Source organism: Sinocyclocheilus rhinocerous, unplaced genomic scaffold (genome assembly GCF_001515625.1).
Source record: "Sinocyclocheilus rhinocerous isolate Xijiao unplaced genomic scaffold, SAMN03320098_v1.1 scaffold1814, whole genome shotgun sequence".
Taxonomy (NCBI): Eukaryota; Metazoa; Chordata; class Actinopteri; order Cypriniformes; family Cyprinidae; genus Sinocyclocheilus; species Sinocyclocheilus rhinocerous.
Window position 1 is genome coordinate 16225 of NW_015625999.1, and position 13451 is coordinate 29675.

The window sequence follows — 13451 nt, forward strand, 5'->3', positions numbered from 1 at the left end:
CACTGCGAGTTCAGCGGCTCAGATGTCGGGAGTAAATGACGACTGCTATATTCATTATTACATCCAACAACAAAATATCGCTTATTCGGAGACATTCTAGTCTTCCCCTGCACTAGAGTCGACACAATGGCGGACTGATGACAGCTCAGTCAGGGCGGGTCTAAGGTAAGACACCAGTCCAGTCTGTGCTGAAGCGCTACTGTCAATCAACTATCGTGGGAGGGGCCTGTACAGAACTATGTCATTTTGACAGGAATCTCAGAACAGCCTGGTTTGAGAAGGGGGATTTTAAAATAGGGATTTAAAAAAAAAACACTTGGTGGATTTTTATCATTATAGGGTGGATGTGTACACACACTTCCAACACACATTTATGTTCAAACAACAACAAAAGTGAATTTTGCATCCGATGACCCCTTTAAGAAGATTTTTGTGAATCCAGCCGCAGGACGTAAAAAAATAATGTTTCATATTTGAGAACTACTTAAGAATTTTTCAAGAATTGCACTTAGGGACAGAAACTAAGGGACTTAATTTCTTAACTCCTCTCTTAAAAATATTTTTGTAAACCTGGCTCCAGGAGTGAACAAGTTTCCTTCTTTCTCTGTAGCGCCACAGCCGCAGTTCCCATTACCACCACTGGGGGCGTCCTCCCCCTCAGCCGTCCTGGAGCCGGCGGTGTAGCTGGAACAGCGCGGGTCGCTCCACCCGTGGCCTGAGGGCCGGAGGGGTCATCGGGGGGAGCTTACGGGTCCGCAGCGTTCACTCGAACCCCGCCGAACACGAGTCTCTCCTGCCCCACCCGCCATTCCTGTCGCGCCGACACCGCCGCGCTTTATCACTCGATCTGCCTGAGCTCCTGCAGCGCCCCCCGCTGGTCCGGAAGAAGAGCGTGTCTGCCGAACACCAGGACTGCAATGGGAAGGGCCCGGACCCTCAGGGGACGCTGCTGGGAGAGGTTTATCCACAGCTCAACGCACGCAAAGACAAGCACGACCTGGAGGAAGACACAGAATATGTGAGTGCAGAACAACATCCTGTTAAAAACGGCTATAAGTGTTTCTTATAAATGAGGTTTTGTTGTCAAGGCTTAATGTTTACAATGAGGAAGAGTTCCTCTTCACTACAGATAAATAAATGGATGGATGGACAGACAGATAGATGGATGGATAGATAGGTAGATGGATAATAGACAGATGGAAGGGCAGAGACGGATGGATGGATGATGGGTAGATAAGTGGATAGACATGAGGATAGGCAGATATCCGTTTATATGTCTATCTATCCATCTTTCTGCCTATCTATTCACCTGTCTATCCATCTATACGTCTACCTATCTGTCTATCTGCCTATCTATCTACCTGTGAGTCCATCTATACGTCTATCCATCTATCTGCCTATTTATCCACCTGTCTATACATCTATACGTCTACCTGTCTGTATATCTGCCTATCTACTTACCTGTCTATATGTAGGCAGGTAGACAGACAGGTAGACGTATAGATGTATAGACAGGTGGATAAATAGGCAGAAAGATGGATAGATAGACATATAAATGGATAGGCAGATAGATGGATAGACAGACGTATAGTTGGATAGACATATAGACAGGTAAGTAGATAGGCAGATAGACAGATAGGTAGATGTATAGATGGATAGACAGGTGGATATATAGGCCGATAGACGTATAGATGGTTAGAGAGGTGGACAGACAGATGTGCTGTTGCTTTCAGCGGTCAGTAAGTGTTCAGTTCTCTCAGCTCTGCTGTTGAATCCATTATGCTAATTTTAGAGGATTTTCTCTGAGAATCAGCACATGAAAAGTGGAATAAAGTTACACATTCTCTCTGAGCCTGACTCACAGTTTTAAAGGTCCTTTAGGAAGCTCTTCCTCTCAGTGAAGCGATTGAAAAACGCTATTGTGAATCAGTTTGAGCGTATCAGTTTGAGCGTATCATTAGAGCGATTCACTGCTGAGCGGCACATCGTCACTTCTGAGGAGAATCTCTGCTCATTTTAGCGTTTAATAAACGTCTCGTAAGTGAAATACAGCAGCAGTAGATTCACAGACGTGTGTTTGTGTGTGGAGGATAAACAACATGAAGAAGCTCATTATGGACAATAACAGCAAACACAATAGCCAAACTCTGCTGGGTCACAGCAGCTGTCCGCTCACATGAATATGGATGTAATGCGTTAATCCTCATATTTTACTCCGTTTATTGGAAACGTCTCCCAGGGAAAATGAAACTGTTATTCAAAATAAATTGGAAGAGTTGCCTTTATCTCAGATAACCAGAGTGTTTGTGTGTGTGTGTGTGTGTGTGTGTGCGTGCGTGTGTGTGTGTGTGTGTGTGTCACAGAGCCTCTGCTTCCGTATCCAGAAGATGATGGAGGTCTATCGTCCGGACTGGTGTGAGAAGAGAGAGGATTGGTCCATTTACTTATTCTCTCCTCAGAACAAGTATGAACTCACATACACTCTCATTCTGTTCAAACAGTGTAATGTTCGGTCAGTCTGATTGACTGAATTATGTTTTTCAGAGGTGTAAGTATTTGTGCAGTGTTACTTCATTACTACAATTAATCTGTACTTTTACTTGAGTTCTGTTAAAATACTTGAGTGAATACTCAATCCTTTTTACCCCATTGCAATTTCATGTAGACAAAAGTACAAAGTACTGTACTTATGTCATATGACTTCAATTGTTTCTCAATTATTTAAAAAGAAAAGTAGATTTTCTTTATTCTAATGTGAATTCAAAAGGTGAGGGTGATGCAAATATTCACGTAACAGATTTCAGTTTAACATCTGCTGTGTTCAAGAGGTTTACATAGAACAATGAAAAAATAGTCATTTTTGACAGGTTTTGCATCAAAAATACTAAAATGAGAAAATCTCTACTGCCTCTTAATTTCAAATGTCATATTAACTCTTTCCCCGCTAGCATTTTTGATGATTTTCTCTAAAATTCCATTGCCCCCAGAATATTTTGTTTTAAGAATTTCTGAACATGCAATACATCAAAATAAAGTACAGACTCTCTACTTTTAAACAAAATTATTATTATTTTTTTTAAATTAATTTTCCATTTTATCCTCACTTCAAGCATTCTTTTTTTATCAACACTTGAATGTAGGTAGGTTTAGTTAAAAAAAGCATTGCTCGTTTCTTCGTGTTCCTTGTCTGTGTTTTTGATCGGCACATTCTAGACCAGTGTTTCTTATTATAAGTCTCTTATTTTATAATTCTATAGTCTTTGAAGTTGGTACTTTGGCTTTATTTATGATCAGACACTTGCACTTAACATTTTATGAAAATATGCTCAAATGGAGTTTTTGACGAGCGAATGATGGAGATCTGTGTTTTTATCAACTTACAGGTTATAAAGTTTTTTGCAGCTATATTGGCGCTCAGTTTTTCTTGTGTTTAATACATTTGGCCAAAATCTCATGATGTAAAAGACAAAGCGCTATGCACAGGATATTTAAAACGTTCAAAAGTATATTGGCTGTTGGCTGCAACTAGGTGGCAAATAAGACTCTTCTCCGCTCTTCAAACACACAAAAAACATTAGCCTTTACAGACATAGTGTGTCTTGAGTAAAGAAAACGCTGTACTTATTTCAAACATCAGTTATTTACCCTTGCATTGCAAACAAGCAGAGATCTGTCTCCAAACTGAAAATTCCGTGTTTGGCAGGGAAAGAGTTCATAAACTTAGAAAACATTTTCATTTAAGTACAGTTTGTTAGTGTAACGCTTGATCTGGTGTGAAATGCAGTCACTCTGCTGTGTATCGTGTCTGAACGCCCTTCAGACAGCTCTGTATATCGACTGTATCACACTGGCTCTCGTCTTACCGCCTCAGACTCCTGCTGCTCTGCTGAGCTCTGAAGCATCTGGTTTGGTCAAGTCTGGTCTGTATTGACCCATCAGGATGGGTTTTCCTCATGTGGTCTGTCAGATGTTCTTCATCAGAATCAGAGTTTAAATGAGACTCACAGATCTGATTAGAGACCTACTGATAGCGGGAAGAGTCCATCAGAGACGCCGCTCTACATGACAGAACACACACGTGAAGTTACTCAGAGACTGCAGAAGGGCAAACATGTGACCGCTGAGAGTCTCAGGCCTGTTTCACAGCATGTGATCATTTCAGCACTCATATGAGCAGATCACATTGTGTGGATAAAGCAGATGCTTTGGGTGAAGAACTTGTCACTGGATATATCAGAGGTCAGCAGCCTGTGATGCGTGAAGAGCTTGGACAAGCCATTAGTGATCACTGCACAAACTGCAATGCATTTTTTTAATGACATTTTAGGAACTTTTATATTTCAAAAGAATTTAAATCCTTATATGTCTATAAATGCTATTTAATTATACTATATATAAATATTTATACACATATTTAATACTCTTTGCAGATCGTAGCACTATTATTTCAATAGACACATAAAACAAAATAGACTGTGATTGTTTTATTTAGTTAATTAAAATAAAAATGTCCACAAATTAATTTTAGTATTAGTTTTTGTTATGCAGCATAAGATACAATTTCATCAGTTAGCCTTAAGATCTCAACAATATCAAAACTAAAGTAGACTAGAAACACAAAGTAATAGTGGTGGACTGAAGACTAACTGTCTCTCTGTCGGTCTCTCTGCAGGTTTCGTCTGCTGTGTCAGACGATCATCGCTCATAAGCTCTTTGACTATGTGGTTCTGGCTTTCATCTTCCTCAACTGCATCACAGTGGCTCTGGAGAGACCCAGAATCCATCAGGGCAGTGTGGTACGGTTCCTCACTCTCTTTCACAGTCTCGTCTGGCAGGAGTGACACAGTGATTTGCAGCTCCGCATGAATACTGTCACATCAGCGCTTGAGCTTCACACGGGAGAAACCAATGGGAAACTCCAGCTTTAATTCCACCTGAACGATCTGCGCAGATCACGACGGTGTAGCATCACGTCCTACAATCAGACAGAAATAAAAAAACAAAATCTTGTTTTATGCAATGTTTTCTCAAAATGTATTAAACATACTAAACTGAACATGTGTATTACTCATTGAAAACAGTCATGCACCCTAGTAAAGACTTATCAACCACCAGAACACCCTAGTGACCACTTCGAAACCAACAAGAACACTCCACCATGTACCAACATTACAAAACACCCTAGTTACAACTTTTCAACATCCTAGCAGCCACTCGCATCACCCTAACAACCACTTAGCAACCAACAAGAACACTCCACCATGTGCCAACAATACCAAACACCCTAGTAACAAATTTTCAATACCATAGCAACCACTTAGCAACCAACAAGAACACTACACCATGTACCAACAATACCAAACACCCTAGTAACAACTTTTCAATACCATAGCAACCACTTAGCAACCAACAAGAACACTACATCATGTACCAACAATACCAAACACCCTAGAAACAACTTTTCAACACTCTAGCAACCACCAAGAACATCCCACCAACTATGTATCAACAATACAAAACAGCCTAGTAACAACTTTTCAATGCCCTTGCAACCACCCACAACACCCTAACAACCATTTAGCAACCAACAAGAACACTCTCCCAATTATGTATCAACAATAAAAAACAGCCTAGTAACAACTTTTCAACACCTTAACAAACATCAGAACACCCTAGCAACCAATTAGCAACCAACAAGAACAATTTACCAACTATGTATCAACAATACAAAACAGCCTAGTAACAACCACTTAGCAACCAACAAGAACTCTCTACCAACTATGTATCAACAATACAAAACACCTAACAACTTTTCAACACCCTAACAACCATCACAACACCATAGAAACCACCCAAAACACCCCAGCATGTGCTCTGATTGTGGAGCGCTAGCAAGCGCTCGTCCTGTAGCGTCTCAGTGGTGTTGATTGAGTGAAAGCGGTTCAGCCGTGTGAATGTGACATTTCCAGCAGGATAATCATAGGATATTTGACCCCGCTGTAAAAGTCACGCGTCTCATTCCTAGCGCTGCTGTATCATTAGCTCTCGCCGCCGCCGCTTCTGTAACATTCATTCTGTTTCTGTTCCCCGTCTGACTGTCTCCTCTCTTCTCCCGTCAGGAGAGAGTCTTCCTCACCATCTCCAACTACGTTTTCACTGCCATCTTTGTGGCCGAGATGACCGTCAAGGTAACGGCTCACCTGAGCATCTCACATTTACTTCTGCTGATCTCTACGTCAGTCATCATTGATATTCTTATAGGTTCCTTTATATCACTATTCACTAAGTACTTCCAGACAGGAAAAAAAACACCACCAGAACACCCCCATTATGAACTGACAAGAACACTCTTCCAAAACCCCCTCATAAAGACTTATCAACACCCTAGCAACCACCAGAACACCCTAGCAACCATGTAGTAATGAGTGTGTAGAGGAGTGTAATCTATAACTATGCTCATCATAAACCCATCTGTTTAGGCAAGTAGATATGGATAGATTTGTCATAAAATATTTTAATAAAACTGAATTTGTATTTAACATGATCACAAATGAATAAAAACATTGTACATTTGTAATTATAATGCTTTCAATTTCACGGTTGATCAAACAGTGAATAAATTATATACAGAAAGCGATGAAATAACATTTACATGATCACATCATTGACTATAGTCTAGCGTGAGTTAAAACACTCTCAGAAAATTCCCGTTATAATCGGTGAAGCTGTCTGCGCTGTATAATGCATGAATCTCTAGTTACATAACACATACATCTATCTGCACTTTGTTGATGATGAGAGAATTCAGTCAGAGAGAGCACACACTCAGCAAAATTCTGGTGTTTCAGTGATGACTCATCTGAACACATCTGATTGGCCGTTGCATTCATAAACTCAACGGATTCGTGTGTGATTGGCTGTAATGCACAATGCTGTAAAAACGTGTAAAAATAAATATGGTGCAACACGAGCAGATGTGATGTTAATACCACAATCAACACTTTTCCATTTATTTTTTTTCCACTTTGTGACAGTTGAAATACATTTATTGTGATTGTACAGGGGCATTTTTGTGGTGTTTTTACGTCTACATTTAATCATTTAGCAGACACTTTTATCCAAAGCGACTTACAAATGAGGACAATAGAAGCAATCAAAATCAACAAAAGAGCAATGATATGTAAGTGCTGTGACAGGTCTCAGTTAGCCTAATGCAGTATACGTAGCAAGGGTTTTTAAAAATATAATAAATAAAAAGAAAACAAGTAGATAGAAAAGAAAAAGACTAGGTAATGTTAGAGGGTCATTTTTTTTTAAATAAAAATAATTCAAAACAATAGTACAAAAGAGAGAATGCTAGAATTAGAGGGTCATTTTTTATAATAATAAAAAAAAGAAAATAAGTAGATAGAATAGAAAATTTGCCCCAAGCCCCCGTTAATTTCTGAGACGTGTCCAGGGGAAGTGTCAAATAAAATGCTATCACTATTTATTTTAAAATACATTGATCTTGCCATGAAAACAGGCATAGTTGCTGGTGCAGCAATCAAAATAAATAAGTCTTGGTGGTCAGTGACACTGAACTGATTCTGTTGTTTCAGCTGTTGTTTCTGAAAACACATAATCTGATTGTGTTTGACTGGGAAAATTCATTCACACACACACACACACACATGTCTGGTTTGCTATCCTTGTGGGGACTCTCCATAGGCGTAATGGTTTTTCTACTGTACAGACCGTATATTCTATTGCCCTACACAAACCCTACCCCTAAACCTACCCCTCACAGGAAACTTTCTGCATTTTTAGATTTCCAAATAACTTAATTCTGTGTGATTTATTAGCTTGTTTACCCGTGGAGACCTCAATTTAGGTCGCCACCGTGACACGAGTTCCCATGAGTGTGTGTATTCAGGTTTAAGTCCCCACCAGAATAGAAAAACAGGTACATACACAGCTCGTTTAGATTATTTTAAAATCAGCCTTGTTAGCAAATGAGCCAATGAGAGCACTGGAGACTGTCGCTGTGCATGCTGGGAGAACACTCTAGTAAATAGTCTCCAGTGTAAAGCACACTCTGAATGTTGTGCGGTTAGTGGAGTTTGTTCAAGTCCAGCTCTGAAGCGCCAGGGAGGCTGTCGGTGTCCTGTAGCTTTCTGTCTCTGAGGTGAAATCTGCTTCAAACGCAGCGCAGCAGGTCTTTCTCTCTCTCTCTCTGTACCTGTCAGACCTTACCGCGGTAAAAGCTCTGATGATGCTATCAGAACAGAGCGTTCTTCCACTGTATCGGCGCAGGTCTGCTCTTGATACACTGCAGACACCAGCAGAAAATAACACCAAACTTACTGTATAATCATACAGAGGTAGAATAGAAGACTTGAGAAAGAAGAAATCGCTCCACATATCTTTAGTTCTCAATATCAAAGGTCACGTGTCCATCAAACTCGGATATTTCAGCACAAATTCAGTATGAGGGATCTATTCCGATTGCACAGATGTCAGCAAACTCAGGTCTACTGCATGTCTTCTGTCGTCTGATTGATAGTTTAGAGTTTTTTATCCAGTAAAAGCTCTTTTAGTGTAATTGTAGAAACGTCCAGCTTCAGCTGCTGCTTCACGAGTCTTTCTGCTCTCAAATCTTGACTGATTTTTATCAAGTAAACGTCAGAATAACTGCAGTCATATTTCCAGACTGAAGCAGCTCAGCTTTACTTGATTCTCCATCAATCATGTTTTAGAGTCTCAAATCTGATCCTCAGGATCTTTTGAGGAGCGTTTGTTTCCAGAAGCTTTACTTTCACTGTTCCTCAGCGGAGGAATGATCTTCACAAGCCTCCAGAACATCTCACATCTTCTGAGGAGCCTTTATTTCTTCATATTTTTGCTCAGTTTGAATCTCTGAATAAAATTGTGCAGTTTTTTCCTTCACGCTCTCACTATATTAGACTATATGAGCCATAAAAGCCTGATAAATCAAATATGATACTCAACAAAAAGTGTATACACAAACGTATATTTAAATATCTTCTTTTATATTAAAGGGTTAATATTCTGCATGTTTTGTATGCCTTCTGTCTCAGGTGGTTTCTAAGGGTCTGTATCTGGGGGATCGTACGTATCTGCGCAGCAGCTGGAACGTTCTGGATGGGTTTCTCGTCTTCGTGTCTCTTATTGATATTGTGGTGTCGATGACGGGCGGAGCGAAGATCCTGGGCGTCCTGCGCGTGCTCAGACTGCTGAGAACATTACGCCCGCTCAGGTGAACAACTAATTAGTTGATTAGTTGGGTCAACTAGACACAAACCAGCCTCACCAGGGCTTCCTCTAGACCAACTAGTCCTTCGGAGAAGAACAGACCAGTGTTGGGGGTAACACATTACAAGTAACGCGAGTTACGTAATCAGATTACTTTCAGACTACAGGTTCATTTGATGGTCATTAATTATTAGCCAGAATTAAGATGGTTAACCCTTATATTATGTTCAGTTTGACCCCAATTTGAGTCGTAGGAAATACTGGTTAACCTCAGATGTTTTGTCTTGAAATTGTCTGACAATTTCTCATTTAGGAACATGAACATGCCTGCAAAGTTTCGACACTCTGCTGCTTTGAAACAATCTGTATTATTATATAAAGTGCTATAGATATAAAGGCGGCTGAGCTGTTGTGGAATGTACATATGAAGTTTCTGTTACAGTTGTGATGTTAGTGGGTCACGTTGACCTGAAAATTTCATGGTTTTTCAAGGTTTTTCAAGAAATTTCAAAGCAGCTACACAGAACTAAAATGTTTTTTTATTTTTTATTATTATGTTGTTATTAAAATTATGTGTATTTACATGTATGCATTTGGCAGACACTTTTATTTGAAGAAATGCACATTGTGTTGTACATTTTGATCAGTTCTCGCATGTGAATTTTGCTGGGAATCGATCCCATAGTCTTGCAATTGCTAAAGCCATCATCTAATGCTTGAGCTTCAGGAAAGCACAGAATTTTTTTTTAAAAATAAAATGTATATATTTAACTGTAACAATAACTATAACATACTGTAAAATTCAGATTTAGTAAAATACAAATGTTAAAAAAATGCAGCTTTAAAGGTCATATGTTTTACTCATGGTTTACTGTTTTAACATTTTTTTTTCTTTGTGTGAATTGTATTGAATTTATTTAGGGCCGTTTTGAGTCTCTGAGGTTGACTGTCTATAGGTCCGGTGTGGTTCTGTGTGTTTGTGACTCGGTTCTTCACGGTTTCTCAGGGTGATCAGTCGAGCTCCAGGCCTGAAGCTGGTGGTGGAGACTCTGATCACGTCGCTGAAGCCCATCGGAAACATCGTCCTCATCTGCTGCGCTTTCTTCATCATCTTCGGCATCCTGGGAGTTCAGGTTCATCTCACATTCAGTTGACAGCAATTTCTAATTCTGCTCCGTCAGACGCTGATACAGCTCTTCAAAGGGAAGTTCTATTACTGTGTGGGTTTGGATGTGAAGAACATCACCAATAAATCCGACTGTCTCTCTGCCAATTACCGCTGGTTTCATCACAAGTACAACTTTGACAACCTGGGGCAGGTGAGGGTCAGACTCCTTCTGCTGATGAGCTGAACACTGATCGGACGCGTTTGCTTCCTGAAGTCTTTGTTTTCCCATTCTTTTCCTCCATAAACATTACAAAATATTCTCTGATAAAGAGTTTTAAGCCATGAACCAAACCAGCCAGATCTGAACATTACACTCTTTCATTTGAAGAACATTTTTTTTATAAAAAAGTTGTTGTCAAAAATGATACAGATAAAGATACAGATAGTGTATTACAACTTACTTTGTATGAACTACTATCCCATGTTGCATTGTGAATGACACCGTTAAAATCACAACAACAGTAGAATATATAACTAATGACTTACAGTAACTAAGTACCATATTTTCTTGAAAATAAGTAACGTGACTACAATTGCATCTGGTCAAAATTGCATTGTTGAGAGGGGGAAAAAACTGATAATTTGACATTTTATTATTACATTCAGAAAAATCAATGAATAAAATAAAATAAAAAAGAAACATTTATAAACTTTATGAACACTATAAACATATATTTTAGTTCCTCTCACTCCACAAGAAGTCCTTTAAATCGAACAGTATTCAGAAAAAAACAAGACTTATATTCCAGAATTTACAGTGCAAGTTTAAAAGAATATCTTTACATTTTAATCTGTTCTATATTCACATTCATACAAAAAATATAAGTGGTTATAGATTGCAGAGAACTTATTCATGGTGCATCATAAGAGTGTGTTTTCAAATATATTGAGTGGTTTTATCATGATTTTCATTTCCATGGTAATAATCTTGAGTGCATCTCCTCAGGATTATGAGTTGTTTGGTTAAGTATTGTTTTTAAACTCAAGTTAAACTCACACTGACTGTCCGACTCACTATCAGCAAGCTCATGGTTCTCTGTCAGGAGAGATTTATTCGTTAGCTTTAGAAATCTGCTTCAGTCCTGTGGAGCAAATGAATGTGATCTTGACTTCCTGCAGCTGATGATCTGCTGTGTGTGTGTTTGGTGGTTCTCTATTTCAGGCTCTGATGTCACTGTTTGTGTTGGCGTCTAAAGATGGATGGGTAAATATCATGTACCACGGGCTGGACGCTGTCGGGATCGACCAGCAGGTAAAACACACACACACACACACACACACACACACACAGACACAGTACTTGTGGGGACATTTGGTCCCCATAACGTGATGAATACCAGGTGCACTCATACACACACACACACACACACACACAAACACACACTCAAACACACACACACACGCACGCGCGTATACACATTTAAAAGAATCCTAATGTTTGTGAAATAAGTCTCTTCTACGCACCAAGGCTGCATTTATTTGAGCAAAAATACAGTAAAACTGTGAGATATTATTATAATTAATTTCTATTGAAATAGAAAGCTTTTGTTACATTATAAATGTCTTGATTGGTTCCATGTGTCCTTGATGAATAAAACTAATAACTTCTTATAAAAAAACAAACTCCTCTTCTTTATATTTAATATGTAGGCTGTGTTGAGCAGTGTTTATCAGCGTTGAGTGTTTTAACTGTGTGTCTGTGTTCAGCCCGTCATCAATAACAACCCCTGGATGCTGCTGTACTTCATCTCCTTCCTGCTGATCGTCAGTTTCTTCGTCTTGAACATGTTTGTTGGTGTGGTGGTGGAGAACTTCCACAAGTGCCGGCAGCATCAGGAGGTGGAGGAGGCGCGGCGGAGGGAGGAGAAGCGGCTGAAGCGCATGGAGAAGAGGAGGCGCAGTAAGACCCATATAATGCACTGGAAAGACCGCGAGTTTGAGCGTCTCATTAGTTTCTCATCTATTCTCCATCGTTTGCTTCTCTTCTTCTTCATTTGTCTTCATCTCTTTCGTCTTCCCGTGTCGTCTGCTGCTCTCACTCGTTTATCTCTCGTGTTCCTCCTCGTTCTTCTTCTCCTGAGATCCTGGGCCACATTCATCAGCGCTGACCCCATTGTTTCCTCTTCCATCCATCCATCATCTCAGGGCTGCCATCATTTACATCCATCCATCACTCTGTCAGTGAAAGATCAGCGTGTGTTCCTGTCAAAGCATCAGCAGTGCAGGTGAGGATGATGATAGTAATAAACGCTGTGGTTGTGTTCAGAGGCCCAGCGGCTGCCGTATTACTCCTCGTACGGTCGCGTTCGGCGGATGATTCACTCGTTCTGCACAAGTCATTATCTGGACCTCTTCATCACCCTCATCATCTGCATCAATGTGGTCACCATGAGCCTGGAGCACTACAACCAACCACAGGTGAGCAGCACTGTCACATGACCCGCAGCCAATCAGCTGCTTGCACACTCGCTTTGATTGATTGGTCGGGATCCAATGTTATTTTAGTGTCATTGGAGATACTATTATAGATTTTATTCATATTTTGAATGAGTTTTTATCTTTATATATATATATATATGTATATGTATATACGATTTTAATTTTAGTTAAAGATTTAATAATGTTGTTGTGTTTTTGTCATTTTATTTATTTATTTATTTTTTAAACATGTCCATATAATTTTATTTTATTCAATTTTAATTTTATATAATTTTAAATTTAATTTAATTTTTATTTTATATATATTTTTATTTTTATTGTTTTAGTTATTTTAGTATCAAGTTAAGAAAATGAGCATAGTTAAGTGTATGTTAATGAATTCCTCATAATTCATTCTTAAACATGTGCACACGCATTCACAATTAGCATAATCGCCCCCAAGAATTACATATTCAGGAACACTGCAGGATATCTCAGGTTTTTATTATAATTTTTATAAATATTTTGAATCAGTTTTTATTTTTAAAATTTGTTTTTATTTCAATTTAGAAATTTTAATAATTTCCTTGTGTGTTGTTATGATTTTTAA

General features: G+C 39.1%; 1 protein-coding gene across 1 annotated transcript in view; it reads left to right on the forward strand.

Annotated features, from left to right (window-relative positions):
* Nucleotides 1-13451, forward strand: part of LOC107706663 (voltage-dependent T-type calcium channel subunit alpha-1I-like) — a 43991-nt gene that overhangs the window by 12615 nt on the left and 17925 nt on the right. Inside the window, exons 12-21 of the mRNA XM_016510454.1 lie at nucleotides 611-1018; nucleotides 2364-2464; nucleotides 4673-4796; nucleotides 6120-6188; nucleotides 9081-9259; nucleotides 10262-10388; nucleotides 10449-10574; nucleotides 11586-11675; nucleotides 12131-12323; nucleotides 12690-12841. Of these exons, the coding sequence (XP_016365940.1) occupies nucleotides 611-1018; nucleotides 2364-2464; nucleotides 4673-4796; nucleotides 6120-6188; nucleotides 9081-9259; nucleotides 10262-10388; nucleotides 10449-10574; nucleotides 11586-11675; nucleotides 12131-12323; nucleotides 12690-12841 (1569 nt within the window). The remainder of the gene's footprint in view (nucleotides 1-610; nucleotides 1019-2363; nucleotides 2465-4672; nucleotides 4797-6119; nucleotides 6189-9080; nucleotides 9260-10261; nucleotides 10389-10448; nucleotides 10575-11585; nucleotides 11676-12130; nucleotides 12324-12689; nucleotides 12842-13451) is intronic.